General features: G+C 45.9%; 1 protein-coding gene across 1 annotated transcript; it reads right to left on the reverse strand.

The window, feature by feature from the left end:
- Positions 1-210: 210 nt before the first annotated feature.
- LOC142210560 (indolethylamine N-methyltransferase-like) lies at positions 211-8,182 on the reverse strand. Its single transcript, XM_075279818.1, has 3 exons — positions 8,029-8,182; positions 2,540-2,747; positions 211-634 (listed from the first exon to the last, which is right to left on the reverse strand). The coding sequence occupies exons 1-3, from the start codon at positions 8,177-8,179 to the stop codon at positions 211-213; spliced, it is 783 nt and encodes a 260-aa protein (XP_075135919.1). The 5' UTR covers positions 8,180-8,182.
- Positions 8,183-25,325: the final 17,143 nt, after the last annotated feature.

The raw sequence follows: 25,325 nt of genomic DNA on the forward strand, positions 1-25,325 counted from the left end.
GGATCATCACTTAAGTCATTTAGTTTCATATACACAGCTATAGTATGTCTGTGCATGTGAACATCATAGTTTACTCCCATCACCCCATGTGAACAAAGTAGGTACAAAAGAAATTTGTTTTATTGTAATAAGATATAATCCTTTTCTTGGCACATATTACATTTATCTCATATAAAGCCATATTACAGATACGTGGGTGTGGGCCTTCCCTTACTGTGGTTTACGGGCATGGACATAGTAACAGGCATCATAATCACTGATGTCCATCCCTAACTTTTCAGATCTTGGCTCAACCTTTAATCTGATAATTTCATACCCGGCCTCCTTAAATGCTTGTTCCAGATCATCCTTAGTCAAGGACAGACAGGAAAACCATGTTTTACCCACATAGTAAAATGTGCAGTTGAGAACACTCTGAAGTATAATGTGACCTCCAGGTTTGAGAAGGTCCATAAATTTTTTCAGTAGATTGGTGAAGGCTTCCAGGTCCTTACATGGGGCTTCTAAGCACAGGCAGCTAATGAGACAGTCGGCTTCTGGCATGGGCTCGCCATACGGCTTCTTTGCAAGGGCATCACACTTCAATACTTTGGTTATTTTTTTCCTCAGTGTTTCTTCCTTTTTTTCCAAATTACTGTTAATAAAAATGTATAGACATATTTTCATTACTTTATAAAACTATGACTTCATTTTATTTTCTATGTTATTTTCTCTTTTAAGAACCCTACAATGTTTGATATACTTGCATGCTTTTACCAAAGAGTGGCTTAGCTATAGGGATTGCAGCAGAGGAGTAAATTGAAGTTCCCGGGTCCCAGAGCAAAATTTATAATAGGGCCCCTATCTACCTCATGACATTTCGACTAATGATATATCTTGTCTGTCAATGGAACATTTTGGGCCCCCTCAGGGTTTGGGCCTGGTAGCAACTTATACTACTGCACCCCCTACAGCTACGTCCATGGACGGCAGTGATCACACTTGTAACTACGCCCTTCAGGCAGGAGAGCACAAAGTGCTGCTGTCTGATGTAATGAATTATATAACAGCTTTCTCCCCAAGAAGCAGAAGCACAACAGGGTAGGAGACAGCGGGGTCATGACTAGTAAAATATTTATACAAGTTGTGCCCTGACTTCCAACCCCAACCCCCTTTGTTACCTTCTTGATCCCCAATAACAGACACGAGGCTGGAAGAAAAGGCCACGGCGGCATTTATTAAATTAACACTTTAAATAGCAATGAATTACCACTTTACCATAACAAATAACATCATCCACATTTAAATAATATGCAAATATCACGTAAATGTATAACAGCCCCAAATAAAACCAATGCCCCTCTCAATAGCTGCCAATTACCCTAGAAGGAGTGGCCCAGGGGCACCAGCATCGGAGGGTATATCCCTCCAGGGTACCGTGACCGCAGGAGTATACACCATTCTGATTCTCCAACCAGCATCCCCTTTTACCAAAACTACCAAATGGGTGGAGATAACCCCCTTGGTCCTTCACTCGCACTGCTGATTACATACCAGTAAAGCCTCCAGAGACTACTCCTTTCAATGCCGCCATGACAGAGTAAAATTAAGGGAGGGACAACTTTACTCTACCAGCTTCTAACAGTTGTGACCCACACCTCTGTCCACCACTATTTATCAAAACAACTTTTATTCCCCACCTCCTGTCCTTAACCTGACCTTCTGAACTTATTCTAACTAGAGATGAGCGAGTAGTATTCGATCAAGTAGGTATTCGATCGAATACTACGGTATTCAAAATACTCGTACTCGATCGAGTACCACTTGCTATTTGAGTGGAACAGTTTGATGCAGAACCAGCATTGATTGGCAAAATGCTATACAGTTGGCCAATCAACGCTGGTTCTTCTCATACCTTTAGAAGTCTTCTCCGTGCAGCTTCCCCGCAGAATCTTCCGGCTCTGAATTCACTCTGCCAGGCATCGGGCCTGGGCAGAGCCGATTGTGCATGTCCGCTTGTAGTGCGGACATGCGCATTCGGCTCTGTCCAGGCCCGATGCCTGGCAGAGTGAATTCAGAGCCGGAAGATGCCACGGGGACGCTGCAAGGAGAAGACTTCTCGGAGGATCCAGCCCGACCCTCACTCGTGGACTTGGTAAGTATAATTTGATCGAACGTTGCCTACCCCTGAAATGAGCATTTTCCCCCCATAGACTATAATAGGGTTTGATATTCGATTCGAGTAGTCGAATATTGAGGGGCTACTCGAAACGAATATCGAATCTCGAACATTTTACTGTTCGCTCATCTCTAATTCTAACCCATCTGCCCATCTGGCTCTTCTGCTATTTTCAGTCATGAGCCCCTTCTAGCTCCCCCCACGGGTCCGCTGTCTGGGGGCTATCTTTAAGAGAATAGAAGACACACACTGCATCTTTGCTGTATTGGGAGAAGGCGGTAATAAAATTCAATACATCATAGACCATGGCTTCATAGTATTTTAATTTCCAAAGTTTCTGTGTAACTTTCAATTGTACTTTACCAATTTTCCATGTTGTACCTGTTACCTTCCAGTTCACACACAAATTTGAAAACATGTGTCCAGTCTAAGGCATCTAGATCCTTTTTCAGCCACTTCTCCACTTGTTTTCGGTTTTGTTCAAGAAAATCTGAGGTTATGATGATGTTGTACGCTTCACAAGCAGAGATTAGATGGTAAATTGTAGGCCCACATCCAAAGTCGATGAGTATGTCTCCCTTTAGACCTCCTAAAGAATAAAACATCGAACAAGTTACAGATTAGCGACATGGAACAAAGCCTGACTATCTCATTCATTCCCATTGACAATGAATGGTGTCCTCGTCATGCGTGAATACTAAGACTCTCTTCACAGAGGAAACATGGAGCCCCCATAGTCATTACCACTGGTGGTTCTAATCCATGTGATTATGCCTTAATGCTAAGATCTTACAAATAATTCTCTACAGTCTCACAACCTCCAATTACATATTTTGCCTGACTAAATAACTTTGCCATCTTCAGCCTTATTTTGCTTACTGACATTCGACCATTGCTGATCCTTCTGTAGCATGATGAAACTTTGTTTATTGCATGATACAATACATTTGGCTTACAACTTGTGAAATAATCTTACATTCTACCTGATGGAACTCTCCAGGAAAAGATGATTCACTGTGTTACACTATGTGCAGGACCTGAGTGGACAGGGCAGTGAGAAAATCCTACCAGGTATTACACAATGAATCAGTTTTGCTTTAATTGTTCCTTTACTCTCTTCCGTTACTAACAACTAGCACCATTGAAACGGTTGTAGGGTTTGGCCGTGGCATAGTGATCATAGCTTTCTTATGCACACTTGCTGCTAAGAAATTCAACTTTTATTCCATATGTTGATGATCTGTTTGGTGAACTCTTGGCAGGACCTGTTAGGGAAGTGCCAGACAGCAGTTCCCCAGTGCTGTAGATGAATCCTGGAGGAAGGGGCACAAGAGACAGTGATCCCTGGTCTGACGAGGCAGAGACGTTACAGGACCACACCTGCTGGAGCACCGACATCTTTTGTGGTTAATGCAAATAGTAGTATGTCTGTTTTTCTGTTCTGAGGAGTGACAACCGCAAAAGAAAATGGATACTCACCATGAGTGCACCAAACAGGTCATTTGAATATGGAAGAAAAGTTGAATTTCTGTTATGACCCGGTCTCAGCCTGTTAGGTTCAGGTGTACAGTGTCTTAACAGCATTCAGCGCATTAATCATCTGACGCGCTACAGGGGAATATTCACATTAGGCAAGCGGTTTCTGCGGTAGCACTCATGCGTAGATCATGTGATGCGTTGCATTGTGGGTCAGTGCCTTAGTGTGTCTGACTCTGAATGGGTTAAGTCATCTGCAATGCTGAGGACTTATTACAGGCTGTGGGCAGTTCTGAGTGCATGCTGTCAATTGCTGGAGTTAAACTCCAGTTCCAGTGTTCCTGAAATTATCCATCTGCCTGAATCTGCTTCATCCATCTGTGCCTGAGTCCTGGCCCTTTCAGCTCACCTTGCTTACTGTTCATACCGTGTGGAGTTTTCATAAGTATTGAACACATATTTCCAAGCATAGTTCGGTTTTACCTATCAATTTGCATAGTGTCATTTTGCTGTGTTTCACGTTTATTTTCTGCTCTATACTTTGTGTTCCCTCATGTTCACCATTAGTCCAGTTGGACACCTGTGGGGGGCTTTCTCTGTATCTTGCCTCTCCTTCCTAAATGAGAAACAAGACAGGTTTTCTGTTTCTCTTGTAGGTGAGTTATTTCTCCGACTGTGTTCGCGCCCTCTCAGGTCAGTTAGTTGAGCCCAGGGCTACTTCTAGTGTGCCAGGCAGGGATTAGGAATATCACACACAAGTCATTCCAAATGGCTCATTACACTAGTTTAGCTTTTGTTTTTCTTACACTTGACTGAGAAATTATCAGTCAGGGGTCAGTCCATGGTCAGAGATCTCCTGATCATAACAATTTCTTAGCAGCAAGATTTCATTTCAACTCAAGAATGGTCTGTTCATTATTAAAGATTAGTGAACAGTGAAATTTTCGAGATTCGTTTCAAATAGTCCCTCAATATTCGACTATTCGAATGAATATCGAACCCCATTATAGTCTATGGGGAAAAATGCTTTGTTTCAGAGGAAGCCACACTTCGACTCAGGAGAGTCACCAAGTCCACTATGATACTCCAGGAAATGATGCCAACACCCTGGAATGCAACTGGGACAGCAGGGGAAGCATGCCTGGGGGCATCTAACATGCCCAAGTACCTGTATTATGCCACTATCGTCGGGATCCCTTTCAGCTTGCGATATGCGAGTGCTGACTTTTTCCCATAGGAAACCAGCAGGGTTCAGTGCACACTCAGATCTGCTACATCTCTGATGCAGCAGAGCTGAGTGTGCAGCAGGGTTCAGCGGTTCTCTGGTGTAGCAGCGGTTCTCTCGTGTAGCAGTGCTGGCCATGCGTTCAGCTCGGCTGCATCTCCTGTGTAGCTGAGCTGAGTGCACGGCCAGCACTGCTACATCTCGGCATAGGAATGCATTGACCAGCGTTGATTGGCGAATGCCATACAGAGTGCAGCATTCGGCCAATTAACGCTGGTTCTGCCAGAGGAGGTGGAGTCTAAGATCGTTCCACAGCAGTCTCCATTCTGGTCCGATCTCAGATGTAGCAGTGTTCAGTGCACAGCTTTGCTACACCGGAGATGTAGCAGAGCTGGCCGTGCGCTGAGCTTTGCTGCACCGGAGATGTAGCAGACCTGAGTGTGCGCTGAGCTCTGCTACATCCAGAGATGTAGCAAAGCTGAGTGTGCGCTGAGCTCTACTACATTCAGAGATGTAGCAGAGCTGAGTGTGCGCTGAGCTCTACTACATCTAGAGAGGTAGTAGAGCTCAGTGTGTGCTGAGCTCTGCTACACCAGAGATGTAACAGAACTGGCCATGCGCTGAGCTCTACTACATCTCTGGATGTAGTAGAGCTCAGTGCACACTCAGCTCTGCTACATCTCTGGATGTAGCCAGAGCTCAGCGCACACTCAGCTCTGCTACATCTCTTGATGTAGTAGAGCTCGGCACACACTCAGCTCTGCTACATCTCGGGTGTATCAGAGCTCAGCGCACAGCCAGCTCCGCTACATCTCTGGTGTAGCAGAGCTGTGCACTCAACACTGCTACATCTGAGATCGGACCAGAATGGAGACAGCTGTGGACCGATCTTAGACTCTGCCTCCTCCAGCAGAACCAGTGTTGATTGGCCGAATGCTGTACTCTGTATGGCATTCGGCCAATCAACGCTAGTCAATGCATTCCTATGGGAAAAAGTCAGCTCCCGCATATCGCAAGCTGACAGGGATCCTGACGAGGTAGAGCCCCGAGCTGTTTCAGTAATATTCCCACCTAAATAAAGGTAATCCCTACTTAACCCTGCCAGTACATCTATCCCTGTCTCACAGTCACATAGTTCACAGTCTCATATGACCCGGATATTAAATCCACTATTCGTATAAATTGGAGGTCACCTGATTTCGGCAGGCAATGGGTTTTTTAAATTTTTTTCAATGCCTCCGTAGTCATAGTTCCTGTCCCACCTCCCTTGCACAGTTATTGGTGCAAAAAAAGCGCCAGGGAAGGTGGGAGGGGATACGAATTTTTAGTGCGTTTGCCTCGTGGTACTCGATTGTAATCGAATACCTTGAACGGCCTGATATTCGATCGAATATCAATTCGAATGAATGCCGTTCGCTCATCTCTATTCATTATGTCACTGGCTGCCCTATAATAAGTGGTTTAAGAAGTGGTTTTTTGTGGTGTATACGTCCTTTAAGTTCTAATATATAATGCATTCTCCAATAAACTAACTAGCCAGTTGTAGCTTTAATTCTTCTTGAAACCTTGTCTCATTCCTTGGGCTCTTTGGAGTAGTGCCACTAGTACTTGCTAAATCATTTTGGTTGCCATACTAAATAAGATTTAAAGGAGTTGTCTAGGACCTGAAGGCAGTTGATACTGATGATCTCTCTAGGGGATCCCATCTCAATCAGGTGTTTCGGCCACTGGAAGCCATATAAAAGGTAGTCAGCTGGAAGCAATCTTGCTCCTATTGAAGTGATTGGGAGCAGGGCTAAAGTTCCAGGGGTCACCACCACAGTGTACCGAGTTCCACACACTGAATATAGCTTCTGAGCTGTATAATGCAGTGGAAGTTCAATCCTCAACTTATTTGATACTGATGACCTATCCTGTGGAAAGGTCACCAGTATCAATTACCTTCAGTTCCTGCACAACCTCAATAAATAATTTTGGTTACATAATGGAAAGGACACAAGGACTGAAGCCCATTGGAGCCCATACCAAATTGGTCTGTAATTGACCTACTCAATACAAAACTGTGTCAAACCTCATACTACAACTTTAGGTGAGGGCACATCAAAATGTGAGAACTATGGATCCAGAATAATACGCTTTTCTGTAAATGACACCTTCTGATAAATTCTGCCCTCCTCCTCCCTGAATATTCCTCCATCTGCCCCCCTCCTCCTTTCTCCATAGAACTACATCAAAATGGCCACTCGGACATGCCCAGTACTGTCCAAGTGGTCATTTTGGTGTCATTTTCTGGAGAACTGATCATACTGAGCAGTATGCTCAGTTTTCCAGAGAACTACACCAAAATGGCCGCTCGGATATGCACAGAGAACTACACCAAAATGGCCGCTTGGACAGTTTTCCAATAATACGCTTTTTCCAATGATATACTCCCTTAAAAGAAAAAAACTGTTAGTAAAGCAAGTTATTCAATAACATTAAACTACACATAAGCTCATTTACAAATGGGGAGGTGGATTTTTTACTGGAATGCTTCTTTAAGTTCAAAAACAAAACAAAAAAAAGTGATGTGTTCACCAAATGCATTTTAATAACTCACATCAAGGGCATTACAAGTATAACGGTTGGCAAGTAGTCTTTGACCATCTTTTTCTTTACTTTTAAATTCACAATGCTAAAATAAAAGTATAAACTATTTAATAGATATAATGTAGCAATATACTCAATACATGTTAATGAAAAGCTAGAACTGGACATTTTTTTAAGTATCTATTTTATATCTGAAATTATTTTTATATTTTAGGATTTTTTTTTAAGTATCTATTTTATATCTGAAATTATTTTTATATTTTAGGAATTCTATATAAACAAGGGCTTTCCCCAACCGCTATCATGGTGTTCCGTCTCAAGTTGGTCACGAGCCCCGAACCCTGTACCAATATCTCATTGCCGAGTGGGCCCACTCAGGATCTTGTGGCCCTGGCACTTGCTGGGTAAGCCGGGTGCTGATGACACCCCTGCCTAGTACCACTACTTGTCTTATGAAAGGGGTGGCCTGATATGTATAACATAATATACTTCGCATTATTCAAAAAAAAATCACATATATACAAAGGATATGCAAGTCAAATTAAGTTTTATATCTGTTAAGATATCAAATAAAGTTTACCTGGACCAAATGTTTCATGCATATTCCGTAACACAAATTCTGTCCATTGTCCGACAAAAACTCCTTGCCCGGTAGCATAGTATGTCTGGTAGTACTCTAGAGGATTAAAGTCATCTATATACCTTTGTGATACAGAGTATGATGACTCCATGTTGTTGTCTTCTCCAATTAAGCTGAACTGCTTTTCTTCAATGCTGGCAGCAAGGTATTCTGATCCTTACAAATTCAGTCCCTACTGCATAGTTTATATAGCATTGGCTTCGCCTGTTGTAACATACGATACCACTTTTATATGTTCCCATTTAATCCCATCCAGTAATTGAATATTCATAATGGAAAACTACTGGGCAAATACTTTCCTATGAGGATTTCCTCACATTATCTCGGTGATTAAGTATCTCTCATTTGATGCTTGGTTGGCAACGATGTATGTACAGGTCATGCCTTCTAGGCAATGAAGTTGAATACACCCAAGGTAGTTCGGCAATGCAGTTACATCAGACCATATTTCAGGTTAAGACATTCAGCATATCTGTAGAAGGTCACCAACTACTTTTTACACAATAAACATCTTATAAAGTATCATGGCCGTTTTAGAGGCAAAATCAGTGCCAGATTCCACAGTGTGAACAGGGCCTGATACTGTTAATAGTGCCATTAAACAGTGGCTCCCACACAGTATCTTAAATTTCACAGTGGCCCCCACACAGTGTCATATGCTCCACAGTAGCCCTTACACAGTATTATATGCTCCACAGTGGCCCCCACACAGTAACGTATTACATATGTTACACAATATAAACTACACTGCTTATACGATTCATAAGTGTCAAGCAGAAGGTTCCTCTTCACACACTGCATTAAGTGTACAGATTTGCAAGTTCAATCAGATTACTCTTACTCTTCACACCCCAGAAAATGAATAGGAATTGAGGTAGACTTCTATTTCAGATCCCTTTTAATTTTACAGCCCTCTGGCGGAGCATCAACTTTCAGTCAGTGATCAGCCCCAGATGAATGGGGTTAAAGAGCTGACTGTCTTGCACCGCAGCAGCAAGATCGAGCAGGACTCTTATATTTTCTGCATTGGGAGGTAGAATCAGGATGGAATCTGCTGCTGATTTGAGGGCAGAATCCATCTCTAAATCAGTAACAGAGGAGCTGAATTTGGGGATGGCCAGCTTGGCGGGACAGCAAATGCAGGACTGTCCCGTTGTCTCAATTAGTTCCCTGCAAACATAGCACTCAGTGCAAGTGCACCCTATGGTTAAAATATAGGTAATACAGTATAGTAATAGTAAAGGTATTTTTTGATCACAAGAAAACCCCAGCAGCTGCGGCATAATGTAAAGCAATTTGCAATCATGTCTTTGATACCAAAAGCCAAAGTTATAAAGTTTTAAAAAGCGTATTGAAATATACAGGTTTGATAGTAACTAGAGATGAGCGAACACCAAAATGTTCGAGGTTCGAAATCCGATTCGAACAGCCGCTCTCGGGTTTCGAACCCCATTATAGTCTATGGGGAACATATACTCGTTAAGGGGGTATCCCAAATCCGTCTCTGGAGGGTCACCAAGTCCACTATGACACCCCAGGAAATGATGGCAACACCCTGGAATGACACTGGGACAGCAGGGGAAGCATGTCTGGGGGCATATAAATCACTTTATTACATGGAAATCCCTGTCAGCTTGCGATTGTCGCAAGCTAACTTTTTCCCATAGGAATGCATTGGCCAGCGCTGATTGGCTGAATTCCATACTTTGGCCAATCAGCGCTGGCTCTGCTGGAGGAGGCAGAGTCTAAGATCGCTCCACACCAGTCTCCATTCTGGTCCGACCTTAGACTCCGCCTCCTCCAGCAGGGCCAGCGCTGATTGGCCGAATTCCATACTCTGGCCAATCAGCGCTGGCCAATGCATTCTATTGGCGTGATGAAGCAGTGCTGAATGTGTGTGCTTAGCTCAACTACGCCGGTGGAGTAGTTGAGCTAAGCACACAGATTCAGGTCTGCTTCAATCAGCGCTGGCCAATGCATTCTATTAGCTTGATGAAGCCGAGTGTGCACAAGGGTTCAAGCGCACACTTGGCTCTGATGTAGCAGAGCCGAGGGTGCACAAGGGTTCAAGCGCACCCTCGGCTCTGATGTAGCAGAGCCGAGGGTGCACTTGAACCCTTGTGCACACTTGGCTCTGCTACATCAGAGTTGAGGGTGCGCTTGAACCCTTGTGCACCCTCGGCTCTTCTACATCAGAGTCGAGTGTGCTGTTGAACCCTTGTGCACACTCGGCTTCATCAAGCTAATAGAATACATTGGCCAGCGCTGATTGAAGCAGAGCTGAATCTGTGTGCTTAGCTCAACTACTCCACCGGCGTAGTTGAGCTAAACACACACATTCAGCACTGCTTCATCACGCCAATAGAATGCATTAGCCACTGCTGATTGGCCAGAGTACGGAATTCGGCCAATCAGCGCTGGCTCGGCTGGAGGAGGCAGAGTCTAAGGTCGGACCAGAATGGAGACTGGTGTGGAGCGATCTTAGACTCCGCCTCCTCCAGCAGAGCCAGCGCTGATTGGCCGAATTCCGTACTCTGGCCAATCAGCGCTGGCCAATGCATTCTATTGGCGTGATGAAGCAGTGCTGAATGTGTGTGCTTAGCTCAACTACGCCGGTGGAGTAGTTGAGCTAAGCACACAGATTCAGCTCTGCTTCAATCAGCGCTGGCCAATGTATTCTATTGGCATGATGAAGCAGTGCTGAATGTGTGTGCTTAGCTCAACTACGCCGGTGGAGTAGTTGAGCTAAGCACACAGATTCAGCTCTGCTTCAATCAGCGCTGGCCAATGCATTCTATTAGCTTGATGAAGCCGAGTGTGCACAAGGGTTCAAGCGCACACTCGGCTCTGATGTAGCAGAGCCGAGGGTGCACAAGGGTTCAAGCGCACCCTCGGCTCTGATGTAGCAGAGCCGAGGTTGCACTTGAACCCTTGTGCACACTTGGCTCTGCTACATCAGAGTTGAGGGTGCGCTTGAACCCTTGTGCACCCTCGGCTCTGCTACATCAGAGCCGAGGGTGCACTTGAACCCTTGTGCACACTTGGCTCTGCTACATCAGAGTTGAGGGTGCGCTTGAACCCTTGTGCACCCTCGGCTCTGCTACATCAGAGCCGAGGGTGCGCTTGAACCCTTGTGCACACTCTGTTTCATCAAGCTAATAGAATGCATTGGCCAGCGCTGATTGAAGCAGAGCTGAATCTGTGTGCTTAGCTCAACTACTCCACCGGCGTAGTTGAGCTAAACACACACATTCAGCACTGCTTCATCACGCCAATAGAATGCATTGGCCAGCGCTGATTGGCCAGAGTATGGAATTCGGCCAATCAGGGCTGTCTCGGCTGGAGGAGGCGGAGTCTAAGGTCGGACCCGAATGGAGACTAGTGTGGAGCGATCTTAGACTCTGCCTCCTCCAGCAGAGCCAGCGCTGATTGGCCAAAGTACGGAATTTGGCCAATCAGCGCTGGCCAATGCATTCCTATGGGAAAAAGTTTATCTCACAAAAATCACAATTGCACACCCGATAGAGCCCCAAAAAGTTATTTTTAATAACATTCCCCCCTAAATAAAGGTTATCCCTAGCTATCCCTGCCTGTACAGCTATCCCTGTCTCATAGTCACAAAGTTCACATTCTCATATGACCCGGATTTGAAATCCACTATTCGTCTAAAATGGAGGTCACCTGATTTCGGCAGCCAATGACTTTTTCCGATTTTTTTCAATGCCCCCGTTGTCGTAGTTCCTGTCCCACCTCCCCTGCGCTGTTATTGGTGCAAAAAAGGTGCCAGGGAAGGTGGGAGGGGAATCGAATTTTGGCGCACTTTACCACGCGGTGTTCGATTCGATTCGAATATGACGAACACCCTGATATCCGATCGAACATGTGTTCGATAGAACACTGTTCGCTCATCTCTAATAGTAACATTGGGCAGTCACTTAATCTTAGGGTATGTTCAGACGGCAGAAAAATGATCCCGCATGTGAACATACCACACGGCTAGCCGTGACGGAATCCGGATGCAGTGCACCGGCATCCTATCGTGGCATTCTGCTCCGGATTGGGCCTGAATGAACAGGTCTAATCGGGAGGTCATTTCGCTTCTATTAGCTACCGGAAAAAAGAAGCGAGTGGCTCCCATTGAAGTCAAAGAGAGCCATTTTGGCAGGTGGATTTTGAGGCAGATTCCGCGTCAAAATCCACTGCCAAAAAACTCAGTGTGAAGATACCATTACTAGTCATGGAGCTGGGGCAGTTACATCTTTAGCAAATCACTGCCACAAGGCCTGAGACGACTCTGCTCAAATCAGAAATCCTTCTCCACTCTGGATAACTGTGTCTGAAATCTTGAGCGGGTGCAGACAGAGATGACTCTGCCCAAACTCCTTCTGGCTTCTGGAGGCTCCTGCACATACGTCTGCCTCCACCATTCAGAAGTAAACACGCTTGTCCAGCTAGGTCACTGCTGCAGAGACAGAACAGTGACCAAGTGAGCAAGTGCACACCTAGTCTGGCAATCTTTTTCATTTGCATTTGTTCGGGCCTTAACAAACCCACTTGGTTTGACCTTTAGTATGTCAGGGGTAGATATTACCAGGTCACCTACGACAACACTAACCTACAAATCTTTCTGATATTCCTTAGGGAAGACCTCCAAACTTAGGGTAATTTTACATTGTCGTTGTCGCAAAATAGCGCCACATATACGATCCCGGCTCCCATTTAACTCAATGGGAGCGTATACGGCCCACAAAAGCTCCCACGGCATAGACGTGCCACATTACGAGCCAAAAGACATCGTGTGAACCCTCCCTTACACACCTCATTCTTCTGCCTTATGCAGTAATCTTGGAATGTTCTTACCTGTAGGTTGTTTTTGTGCTGGCACAATTTGTTATATCCGGCTTTTTGCAGAAACTATGCATTTCAATATGACACACCCCATCAAATTTTTAACAAAATCCTTAGATTTCTAGCAGATATAGTGTATATTCTTTTTAAGAAAGATCTCACATGTACATTCAAATACAAAGCTATACCACTAGAGTCAGTGCAATGAGTGACGAACACCAGGTTGACATATTGTAGGAGACTGCTCCATTTTACTACTACTAGTGGACAGACCTATGACTTCACTACAAATCAACTACAACTGTCCTTGTAAAATTAGAGTAATAAAAACAAGGACTAGACATTTGGACTCATAATAGCTAAATACGAGCAAAAGGGTAACAATTGTTTGAACTTTTGACGTTCAGGATCCATAACGCTCCATCCACTACAGCTTCAACCATTTGTCTATAAAATGACGGTAGTCTGTCATCTAGAGATGAGCGAACACTAAAATGTTCGAGGTTCGAAATTCGAATCGAACAGCCGCTCACTGTTCGTGTGTTCGAACGGGTTTCGAACCCCATTATAGTCTATGGGGAACATATACTCGTTAAGGGGGAAACCCAAATCCGTGTCTGGAGGGTCACCAAGTCCACTATGACACCACAGGAAATGATGCCAACACCTCTGGAATGACACTGGGACAGCAGGGGAAGCATGTCTGGGGGCATCTAACACACCAAAGACCCTCTATTACCCCAACATCACAGCCTAACAACTACACACTTTACACACTCAATACCACCTCTCTGACAGTAGGAAAACACCTTGAAACATGTGTATTTGGCACTTGCAGTGAGGAGAGCTTGTCACCAGCAGTGAATTTGGCCCTTGTAGTAAGTTGAGGTTGGCACCAACATTTGTTTTGAAAATCAGGGTGGATTGAGCCTCTAACCAGCAGAGTTTGGGCAAATTCATGGTGGAGGGAGCCTCTAAAAACCCCAGTTTGGACCAATTCATGGTGGAGGGAGCCTCTAAAAACCCCAGTTTGGACCAATTCATGGTGGAGGGAGCCTCTAAAAAACCCAGTTTGGACCAATTCATGGTGGAGGGAGCCTCTAAACAGCCCAGTTTGGACCAATTCATGGTGGAGGGAGCCTCTAACCAGCAGAGTTGTGGGAAAGCAGGGTGGAGGGAGCCTCTAAACAGCCCAGTTTGGACCAATTCATGGTGGAGGGAGCCTCTAAAAACCCCAATTTGGACCAATTCATGGTGGAGGGAGCCTCTAACCAGCCCAGTTTGGACCAATTCATGGTGGAGGGAGCCTCTAAACAGCCCAGTTTGGACCAATTCATGGTGGAGGGAGCCTCTAAAAACCCCAATTTGGACCAATTCATGGTGGAGGGAGCCTCTAACCAGCCCAGTTTGGACCAATTCATGGTGGAGGGAGCCTCTAACCAGCCCAGTTTGGACCAATTCATGGTGGAGGGAGCCTCTAAAAACCCCAGTTTGGACCAATTCATGCTGGAGGGAGCCTCTAAACAGCCCAGTTTGGGCAAATTCATGGTGGAGGGAGCCTCTAAAAACCCCAGTTTGGACCAATTCATGGTGGAGGGAGCCTCTAAAAACCCCAATTTGGACCAATTCATGGTGGAGGGAGCCTCTAAGCAGCCCAGTTTGGGCAAATTCATGGTGGAGGGAGCCTCTAAAAACCCCAGTTTGGACCAATTCATGGTGGAGGGAGCCTCTAAAAACCCCAGTTTGGACCAATTCATGGTGGAGGGAGCCTCTAAAAAACCCAGTTTGGACCAATTCATGGTGGAGGAAGCCTCTAAACAGCCCAGTTTGGGCAAATTCATGGTGGAGGGAGCCTCTAAAAACCCCAGTTTGGACCAATTCATGGTGGAGGGAGCCTCTAAAAACCCCAGTTTGGACCAATTCATGCTGGAGGGAGCCTCTAAACAGCCCAGTTTGGGCAAATTCATGGTGGAGGGAGCCTCTAAAAACCCCAGTTTGGACCAATTCATGGTGGAGGGAGCCTCTAAAAACCCCAATTTGGACCAATTCATGGTGGAGGGAGCCTCTAAAAACCCCAGTTTGGACCAATTCATGGTGGAGGGAGCCTCTAAAAACCCCAGTTTGGACCAATTCATGCTGGAGGGAGCCTCTAAACAGCCCAGTTTGGGCAAATTCATGGTGGAGGGAGCCTCTAAAAACCCCAGTTTGGACCAATTCATGGTGGAGGGAGCCTCTAAAAACCCCAGTTTGGACCAATTCATGCTGGAGGGAGCCTGTAAACAGCCCAGTTTGGGCAAATTCATGGTGGAGGGAGCCTCTAAAAACCCCAGTTTGGACCAATTCATGGTGGAGGGAGCCTCTAAAAACCCCAGTTTGGACCAATTCATGGTGGAGGGAGCCTCTAAAAACCCCAGTTTGGACCAATTCATGGTGGAGGGAGCCTCTAAACAGCCCAGTTTGGACCAATTCATGGTGGAGGGAGCCTCTAAAAACCCCAATTTGGACCAATTCATGGTGGAGGGAGCCTCTAACCAGCCCAGTTTGGACCAATTCATGGTGGAGGGAGCCTCTAACCAGCCCAGTTTGGGCCAATTCATGGTGGAGGGAGCCTCTAAAAACCCCAGTTTGGACCAATTCATGGTGGAGGGAGCCTCTAAAAACCCCAATTTGGACCAATTCATGGTGGAGGGAGCCTCTAAAAACCCCAGTTTGGACCAATTCATGGTGGAGGGAGCCTCTAAAAACCCCAGTTTGGACCAATTCATGGTGGAGGGAGCCTCTAAAAACCCCAGTTTGGACCAATTCATGGTGGAGGGAGCCTCTAAACAGCCCAGTTTGGACCAATTCATGGTGGAGGGAGCCTCTAAAAACCCCAATTTGGACCAATTCATGGTGGAGGGAGCCTCTAACCAGCCCAGTTTGGACCAATTCATGGTGGAGGGAGCCTCTAACCAGCCCAGTTTGGGCAAATTCATGGTGGAGGGAGCCTCTAAAAACCCCAGTTTGGACCAATTCATGGTGGGGGGAGCCTCTAAAAACCCCAGTTTGGACCAATTCATGGTGGAGGGAGGCTCTAAAAAACCCAGTTTGGACCAATTCATGGTGGAGGGAGCCTCTAAACAGCCCAGTTTGGGCAAATTCATGGTGGAGGGAGCCTCTAAAAACCCCAGTTTGGACCAATTCATGGTGGAGGGAGCCTCTAAAAACCCCAGTTTGGACCAATTCATGGTGGAGGGAGCCTCTAAAAACCCCAGTTTGGACCAATTCATGGTGGAGGGAGCCTCTAAAAACCCCAGTTTGGACCAATTCATGGTGGAGGGAGCCTCTAAACAGCCCAGTTTGGACCAATTCATGGTGGAGGGAGCCTCTAAAAACCCCAATTTGGACCAATTCATGGTGGAGGGAGCCTCTAACCAGCCCAGTTTGGACCAATTCATGGTGGAGGGAGCCTCTAACCAGCCCAGTTTGGACCAATTCATGGTGGAGGGAGCCTCTAAAAACCCCAATTTGGACCAATTCATGGTGGAGGGAGCCTCTAACCAGCCCAGTTTGGGCAAATTCATGGTGGAGGGAGCCTCTAACCAGCAGAGTTGTGGGAAAGCAGGGTGGAGGGAGCCTCTAACCAGCAGAGTTGGTGGAAATCAGGGTGGAGGGAGCCTCTAACCAGCAGAGTTGGGGGAAATCATGTTGGAGGGAGCCTAGTATTAGCAGAATTGTGCAACGCTTATGGTGGATGAGTATGAGGATGCGGAGGAATTGGAGAGGTTGAGTACAGACATGGAGTTTCATGTTGGGGTGCTTTACACAGGTGGGCACAAAAATGAAGGCTCTATCCAGTGGTGGTTCATTTTTATCAAAGTGAGCCGGTCGGCACTCTCAGCTGACAGATGGGTGCGCTTGTCAGTGATGATGCCACCGGCTGCACTGAACACCCTCTCAGATAGGACGCTGGCGGCAGGACAGGACAGCACCTCCAAGGCATATAGGGCAAGTTCAAGCCACAGGTCCAACTTCGACACCCAATACGTGTAGGGCGCAGAGGGGTCGGAGAGGACAGGGCTGTGGTCGGAAAGGTATTCCCGCAACATGCGCCTATACTTCTCACGCCTGGTGACACTAGGACCCTCTGTGGCGGCACTTTGGCGAGGGGGTGCCATCAAGGTGTCCCAGACCTTAGACAGTGTGCCCCTCGTTTGTGTGGACCGGTGAGAACTTGGTCGCCTACTGGAGGAACTGTCCTCCCTGCCGCCAACGTCACATGCTGGAAACATCTCCATCATATTCTGCACCAATTGCCTGTGGCAAGCATTGATGCGATTGGCCCTCCCCTCCAACGGAATAAAAGACGAGATGTTGTTTTTATACCGGGGGTCAAGGATAGCAAAGATCCAGTACTGGTTGTCCTCCATGATTTTGACAATACGCTTGTCGGTTGTAAAGCACCCCAACATGAACTCAGCCATGTCTGCCACAGTGTTAGTTGGCATGACTCCTCTGGCCCCACCGGAAAGTTCAATCTCCATTTCCTCCTCATCCTCCATGTCTACCCATCCGCGCTGCAACAATGGGACGATTCGAAGTTGCCCGGAAGCCTCCTGTATCACCATCACATCATCGGACAACTCTTCTTCCTCCTCCTCCTCCTCCTCCTCCTCCATTAAACGCGATGAAGCGGACAGATGTGTGGACCTACTCTCCAGCTGTGACGGATCGGATGCTATCCCTGACTCCTCTGTGTGATCTGAGTTATCCCTGATGTCAATCAGGGATTCTCTCAGAACACACAAGAGCGGGATTGTAAGGCTCACCATCGCATCCTCAGAGCTCACCCTCCTTGTGGACTCCTCAAACACCCGTAGGATGTCACAAAGGTCTCTCATCCATGGCCACTCATGGATGAGAAACTGAGGCAGCTGACTTTGTGGCACCCTAGGGTTTTGTAGCTGGTATTCCATCAAAGGTCTCTGCTGCTCAACCACTCTATTCAACATCTGAAACGTTGAGTTCCAGCGTGTGGGGACGTCGCACAAAAGCCGGTGTTGTGGCACATGCAGGCGTTACTGGAGAGATTTTAAGCTAGCAGCGGCTACTGTCGACTTGCGAAAGTGGGCGCACATGCGCCGCACTTTCACCAGTAGCTCTGGAACATTGGGGTAGCTCTTTAGGAAACGTTGCACCACTAGGTTGAAGACGTGGGCCAGGCATGGAACATGTTGGAGTCCGGCAAGCTCCAGAGCTGCTACCAGGTTCCGGCCGTTATCACAAACGACCATGCCTGGGCCCAGGTGCAGCGGCTCAAACCATATTGCCGTCTCATCGAGGAGGGCATCCCTCACCTCGGAGGCAGTGTGCTGTCTGTCCCCCAAGCTGATCAGCTTCAGCACAGCCTGCTGACGTCTACCAACGCCAGTGCTGCAACGTTTCCAACTCGTAGCTGGGGTCAATCTAACAGCGGAGGAGGAGGCGTTGGCGGAGAAGGAGGCGGTGGCGGAGGAGGAGGCGGTAGAGGAGGAGGGGGGTGTTCTTCTCGTGTCCCTGCCAGGAATGTTAGGCGGGGAGACGAGGTACACCGGGCCAGTTTGGGAAGCAGTCCCAGCCTCAACTACATTCACCCAGTGTGCCATCAGTGAAATGTAGCGTCCCTGTCCGCATGCACTTGTCCACGCGTCGGTGGTCAAGTGGACCTTTGTGCAAAGCGCGGAACTAAGGGCCCGCCTGATGTTGAGTGACACGTGCTGGTGCAAGGCGGGGACGGCACACCGGGAGAAGTAGTGACGGCTAGGGACGGCATAGCGAGGTGCCGCAGTTGCCATCAGGTCCAGGAAGGCGGGAGTTTCAACAAGCCGGAACGCCAACATCTCCTGGGCCAGCAGTTTAGCGATGTTGGCGTTCAAGGCTTGCGCGTGTGGGTGGTTAGCAGTGTATTTCTGCCGCCGCTCCAATGTCTGAGAGATGGTGGGTTGTTGTAAAGAAGCGCCTGATGGTGCCTTTGATGGTGCAGGAGAAGGAGATAAGACAGGAACAGGGGAGGATGAGGGAGAAGTCAACAAAGTGGCGGAGGCAGATGAAGTGGTGTCCTGGCTCGTCCTCTGGAGTGCATCGCCAGCACAGTCAGCAGTGGCAGTGGCAGAGGCAGAGGCAGTGGCAGAGGCAGTGGCAGTGGCGTGAACGGCAGGCGGCCTTTGTCCTGCCGTTGCTGCCTGCCACTGATTCCAGTGCTTGGATTCCAAATGACGGCGCATTGAAGTGGTGGACAGGTTGCTCTTCTCAGAGCCCCTAATCAATTTCGAGAGGCAAATTGTGCAGACAACACTATATCTGTCCTCGGCGCATTCCTTGAAAAAACTCCACACCTTCGAGAAACGTGCCCTCGAGGTGGGAGTTTTTCGGGGCTGGGTACGAACTGGAACATCTTGGGAGATTCCGGGTGTGGCCTGGCTTCGCCTAAGCTGCTGACCTCTGCCTCTAGCTACCCTTTTTGGTGCTGCACTTGCCTCAACATCCACACTACTTTCCCCGCTTGACATCCCCCCTGTCCAGGTCGGGTCAGTGTCCTCATCATCCACCACTTCCTCTTCCAACTCCTGTCTCATCTCCTCCTCCCGCACAATGCGCCGGTCAACTGGATGCCCTGACGGCAACTGCGTCACATCATCGTCGATGAGGGTGGGTTGCTGGTCATCCACCACCAAATCGAACGGAGATGGAGGAGACTCTAGTGTTTGAGCATCTGGACACAGATGCTCCTCTGTTAGGTTCGTGGAATCGTGACGTGGAGAGACAGGTTGAGGGACAATGAAAGGAGCGGAGAACAGCTCTGGGGAGCAGGAACAGTTGGGGTTATTGTTCTGTGAAGCTTGGGAATTTTGGGAGGAAGGAGGACAAGACTGTTGGGTAATAGGAGGAGAGGAGGCAGAGTCTGACTGGCTGCTGGACAATGTGCTGTAAGCGTTCTCTGACAGCCATTGCAAGACCTGTTCCTGGTTCTCGGGCCTACTAAGGTTTGTACCCTGCAGTTTAGTTAATGTGGCAAGCAACCCTGGCACTGTGGAGTGGCGCAATGCTTGCTGCCCCACAGGAGTAGGCACGGGACGCCCTGTGGTTTCACTGCTACCTTGCTCCCCAGAACCATTCCCCCGACCTCGCCCACGGCCTCGTCCACGTCCCTTTCCGGGAGCCTTGCGCATTTTGAATTCCCAGTTAGAAATTGGCACTATATACCAGTAGCAAAAATTGTGGGTGCACGTAACCCCAATATATTCTTTAAATTCCCAGTCAGACAATGGCACTATATACCAGTAGCAAGAAATGAGGGTATTTATAACCCCAATATATTCTTTGAATTACCAGTCAGAAACTGGCACTATATGGCAGTAGCAAGAAATGAGGGTATTTATAACCCCAATATATTCTTTGAATTCCCAGTCAGACAATGGCACTGTATACCAGTAGTAAAAATTGTGGGTGCACGTAACCCCAATATATTCTTTGAATTCCCAGTCAGAAACTGGCACTGTATACCAGTAGTAAAAATTGTGGGTGCACGTAACCCCAATATATTCTTTGAATTCCCAGTCAGAAACTGGCACTGTATACCAGTAGTAAAAATTGTGGGTGCACGTAACCCCAATATATTCTTTGAATTACCAGTCAGAAACTGGCACTATATGGCAGTAGCAAGAAATGAGGGTATTTATAACCCCAATATATTCTTTGAATTCCCAGTCAGAAACTGGCACTGTATACCAGTAGTAAAAATTGTGGGTGCACGTAACCCCAATATATTCTTTGAATTCCCAGTCAGACAATGGCACTATATACCAGTAGCAAGAAATGAGGGTATTTATAACCCAAATATATTCTTTGAATTCCCAGTCAGAAACTGGCACTGTATACCAGTAGTAAAAATTGTGGGTGCACGTAACCCCAATATATTCTTTGAATTCCCAGTCAGAAACTGGCACTGTATACCAGTAGTAAAAATTGTGGGTGCACGTAACCCCAATATATTCTTTGAATTCCCAGTCAGAAACTGGCACTGTATACCAGTAGTAAAAATTGTGGGTGCACGTAACCCCAATATATTCTTTGAATTACCAGTCAGAAACTGGCACTGTATACCAGTAGTAAAAATTGTGGGTGCACGTAACCCCAATATATTCTTTGAATTCCCAGTCAGAAACTGGCACTGTATACCAGTAGTAAAAATTGTGGGTGCACGTAACCCCAATATATTCTTTGAATTCGCAGTCAGACAATGGCACTATATACCAGTAGCAAGAAATGAGGGTATTTATAACCCCAATATATTCTTTGAATTCCCAGTCAGACAATGGCACTGTATACCAGTAGTAAAAATTGTGGGTGCACGTAACCCCAATATATTCTTTGAATTCCCAGTCAGAAACTGGCACTATATGGCAGTAGCAAGAAATGAGGGTATTTATAACCCCAATATATTCTTTGAATTCCCAGTCAGACAATGGCACTGTATACCAGTAGTAAAAATTGTGGGTGCACGTAACCCCAATATATTCTTTGAATTACCAGTCAGAAACTGGCACTGTTTACCAGTAGTAAAAATTGTGGGTGCACGTAACCCCAATATATTCTTTGAATTCCCAGTCAGAAACTGGCACTGTATACCAGTAGTAAAAATTGTGGGTGCACGTAACCCCAATATATTCTTTGAATTCCCAGTCAGAAACTGGCACTATATGGCAGTAGCAAGAAATGAGGGTATTTATAACCCCAATATATTCTTTGAATTCCCAGTCAGAAACTGGCACTGTATACCAGTAGTAAAAATTGTGGGTGCACGTAACCCCAATATATTCTTTGAATTCCCAGTCAGAAACTGGCACTGTATACCAGTAGTAAAAATTGTGGGTGCACGTAACCCCAATATATTCTTTGAATTCCCAGTCAGAAACTGGCACTGTATACCAGTAGTAAAAATTGTGGGTGCACGTAACCCCAATATATTCTTTGAATTCCCAGTCAGAAACTGGCACTGTATACCAGTAGTAAAAATTGTGGGTGCACGTAACCCCAATATATTCTTTGAATTCGCAGTCAGACAATGGCACTATATACCAGTAGCAAGAAATGAGGGTATTTGTAACCCCAATATATTCTTTGAATTCCCAGTCAGAAACTGGCACTGTATACCAGTAGTAAAAATTGTGGGTGCACGTAACCCCAATATATTCTTTGAATTACCAGTCAGAAACTGGCACTGTATACCAGTAGTAAAAATTGTGGGTGCACGTAACCCCAATATATTCTTTGAATTCCCAGTCAGAAACTGGCACTATATGGCAGTAGCAAGAAATGAGGGTATTTATAACCCCAATATATTCTTTGAATTCCCAGTCAGAAACTGGCACTGTATACCAGTAGTAAAAATTGTGGGTGCACGTAACCCCAATATATTCTTTGAATTCCCAGTCAGAAACTGGCACTGTATACCAGTAGTAAAAATTGTGGGTGCACGTAACCCCAATATATTCTTTGAATTCCCAGTCAGAAACTGGCACTGTATACCAGTAGTAAAAATTGTGGGTGCACGTAACCCCAATATATTCTTTGAATTCCCAGTCAGAAACTGGCACTGTATACCAGTAGTAAAAATTGTGGGTGCACGTAACCCCAATATATTCTTTGAATTCGCAGTCAGACAATGGCACTATATACCAGTAGCAAGAAATGAGGGTATTTGTAACCCCAATATATTCTTTGAATTCCCAGTCAGAAACTGGCACTGTATACCAGTAGTAAAAATTGTGGGTGCACGTAACCCCAATATATTCTTTGAATTACCAGTCAGAAACTGGCACTGTATACCAGTAGTAAAAATTGTGGGTGCACGTAACCCCAATATATTCTTTGAATTCCCAGTCAGAAACTGGCACTGTATACCAGTAGTAAAAATTGTGGGTGCACGTAACCCCAATATATTCTTTGAATTCGCAGTCAGACAATGGCACTATATACCAGTAGCAAGAAATGAGGGTATTTATAACCCCAATATATTCTTTGAATTCCCAGTCAGACAATGGCACTGTATACCAGTAGTAAAAATTGTGGGTGCACGTAACCCCAATATATTCTTTGAATTCCCAGTCAGAAACTGGCACTATATACCAGTAGCAAGAAATGAGGGTATTTATAACCCCAATATATTCTTTGAATTCCCAGTCAGACAATGGCACTGTATACCAGTAGTAAAAATTGTGGGTGCACGTAACCCCAATATATTCTTTGAATTACCAGTCAGAAACTGGCACTGTTTACCAGTAGTAAAAATTGTGGGTGCACGTAACCCCAATATATTCTTTGAATTCCCAGTCAGAAACTGGCACTGTATACCAGTAGTAAAAATTGTGGGTGCACGTAACCCCAATATATTCTTTGAATTCCCAGTCAGAAACTGGCACTATATGGCAGTAGCAAGAAATGAGGGTATTTATAACCCCAATATATTCTTTGAATTCCCAGTCAGAAACTGGCACTGTATACCAGTAGTAAAAATTGTGGGTGCACGTAACCCCAATATATTCTTTGAATTCCCAGTCAGAAACTGGCACTGTATACCAGTAGTAAAAATTGTGGGTGCACGTAACCCCAATATATTCTTTGAATTCCCAGTCAGAAACTGGCACTGTATACCAGTAGTAAAAATTGTGGGTGCACGTAACCCCAATATATTCTTTGAATTACCAGTCAGAAACTGGCACTATATGGCAGTAGCAAGAAATGAGGGTATTTGTAACCCCAATATATTCTTTGAATTCCCAGTCAGAAACTGGCACTGTATACCAGTAGTAAAAATTGTGGGTGCACGTAACCCCAATATATTCTTTGAATTCCCAGTCAGACAATGGCACTATATACCAGTAGCAAGAAATGAGGGTATTTATAACCCCAGTATATTCTTTGAATTCCCAGTCAGACAATGGCACTATATACCAGTAGTAAAAATTGTGGGTGCACGTAACCCCAATATATTCTTTGAATTCCCAGTCAGAAACTGGCACTATATGGCAGTAGCAAGAAATGAGGGTATTTATAACCCCAATATATTCTTTGAATTCCCAGTCAGACAATGGCACTGTATACCAGTAGTAAAAATTGTGGGTGCACGTAACCCCAATATATTCTTTGAATTACCAGTCAGAAACTGGCACTGTATACCAGTAGTAAAAATTGTGGGTGCACGTAACCCCAATATATTCTTTGAATTCCCAGTCAGAAACTGGCACTGTATACCAGTAGTAAAAATTGTGGGTGCACGTAACCCCAATATATTCTTTGAATTCCCAGTCAGACAATGGCACTATATACCAGTAGCAAGAAATGAGGGTATTTATAACCCCAATATATTCTTTGAATTCCCAGTCAGAAACTGGCACTGTATACCAGTAGTAAAAATTGTGGGTGCACGTAACCCCAATATATTCTTTGAATTCCCAGTCAGACAATGGCACTATATGGCAGTAGCAAAAATAGTGGGTGTATATAGCCCCAATTCTATTGCTAGGGGACTTGCAGGGTATTTCTGGGGTGAAGGTGGGGGGGCACACCGTTGGAACGGGTATCGGGGGTATATATCGGGTATACGGGAATACACTGACAGTGTATTCCATTCAGGATCCTGGGAAAGCTGGGTTGCGGCGATTGAGCCCGTCAGTGCCACGTTACACTGACAAGCTTCTCCCTGGAATTTAGCTCTTACAAGAGCTGTTGGTTGTCTTCTCCTTCCTATCCTAGCCTGTCCCTGCCTACCCAGAATCTAAGCCCTAGCTAGCTGGACGGAAACCTCCGTCCTCGGTGAATTGCAAGCTCAGAATGACGCGAACCTGGGCGGCGCTGTTCTTTTAAATTAGAGGTCACATGTTTTCGGCAGCCAATGGGTTTTGCCTACTTTTCTCAACGTCACCGGTGTCGTAGTTCCTGTCCCACCTACCCTGCGCTGTTATTGGAGCAAAAAAGGCGCCAGGGAAGGTGGGAGGGGAATCGAGTAATGGCGCACTTTACCACGCGGTGTTCGATTCGATTCGAACATGCCGAACAGCCTAATATCCGATCGAACATGAGTTCGATAGAACACTGTTCGCTCATCTCTACTGTCATCTTCTCTAGTTCATAAATAAATTGACTTGTAACTATTTAGCATATGGTTAGTTATGCAGATTCTTGTCATGTAACTGCATTGTTGTTTTACATCCTACGTTCCCTAATAGCTCAGCGTGCTATTAGGTTGATTTCCAAAGGAAAAGCCAAAATATCAGAGTGTACAAGTCAGTTCATCACAAAGTCTGTCAGTTCTGGTGCAACAAACACAGCAGTGGAGGTGGCTCACATGCTTCGTAATAGTGAAAACACAG

Source organism: Leptodactylus fuscus, chromosome 6, assembly GCF_031893055.1.
Source record: "Leptodactylus fuscus isolate aLepFus1 chromosome 6, aLepFus1.hap2, whole genome shotgun sequence".
NCBI classification, from domain to species: Eukaryota; Metazoa; Chordata; class Amphibia; order Anura; family Leptodactylidae; genus Leptodactylus; species Leptodactylus fuscus.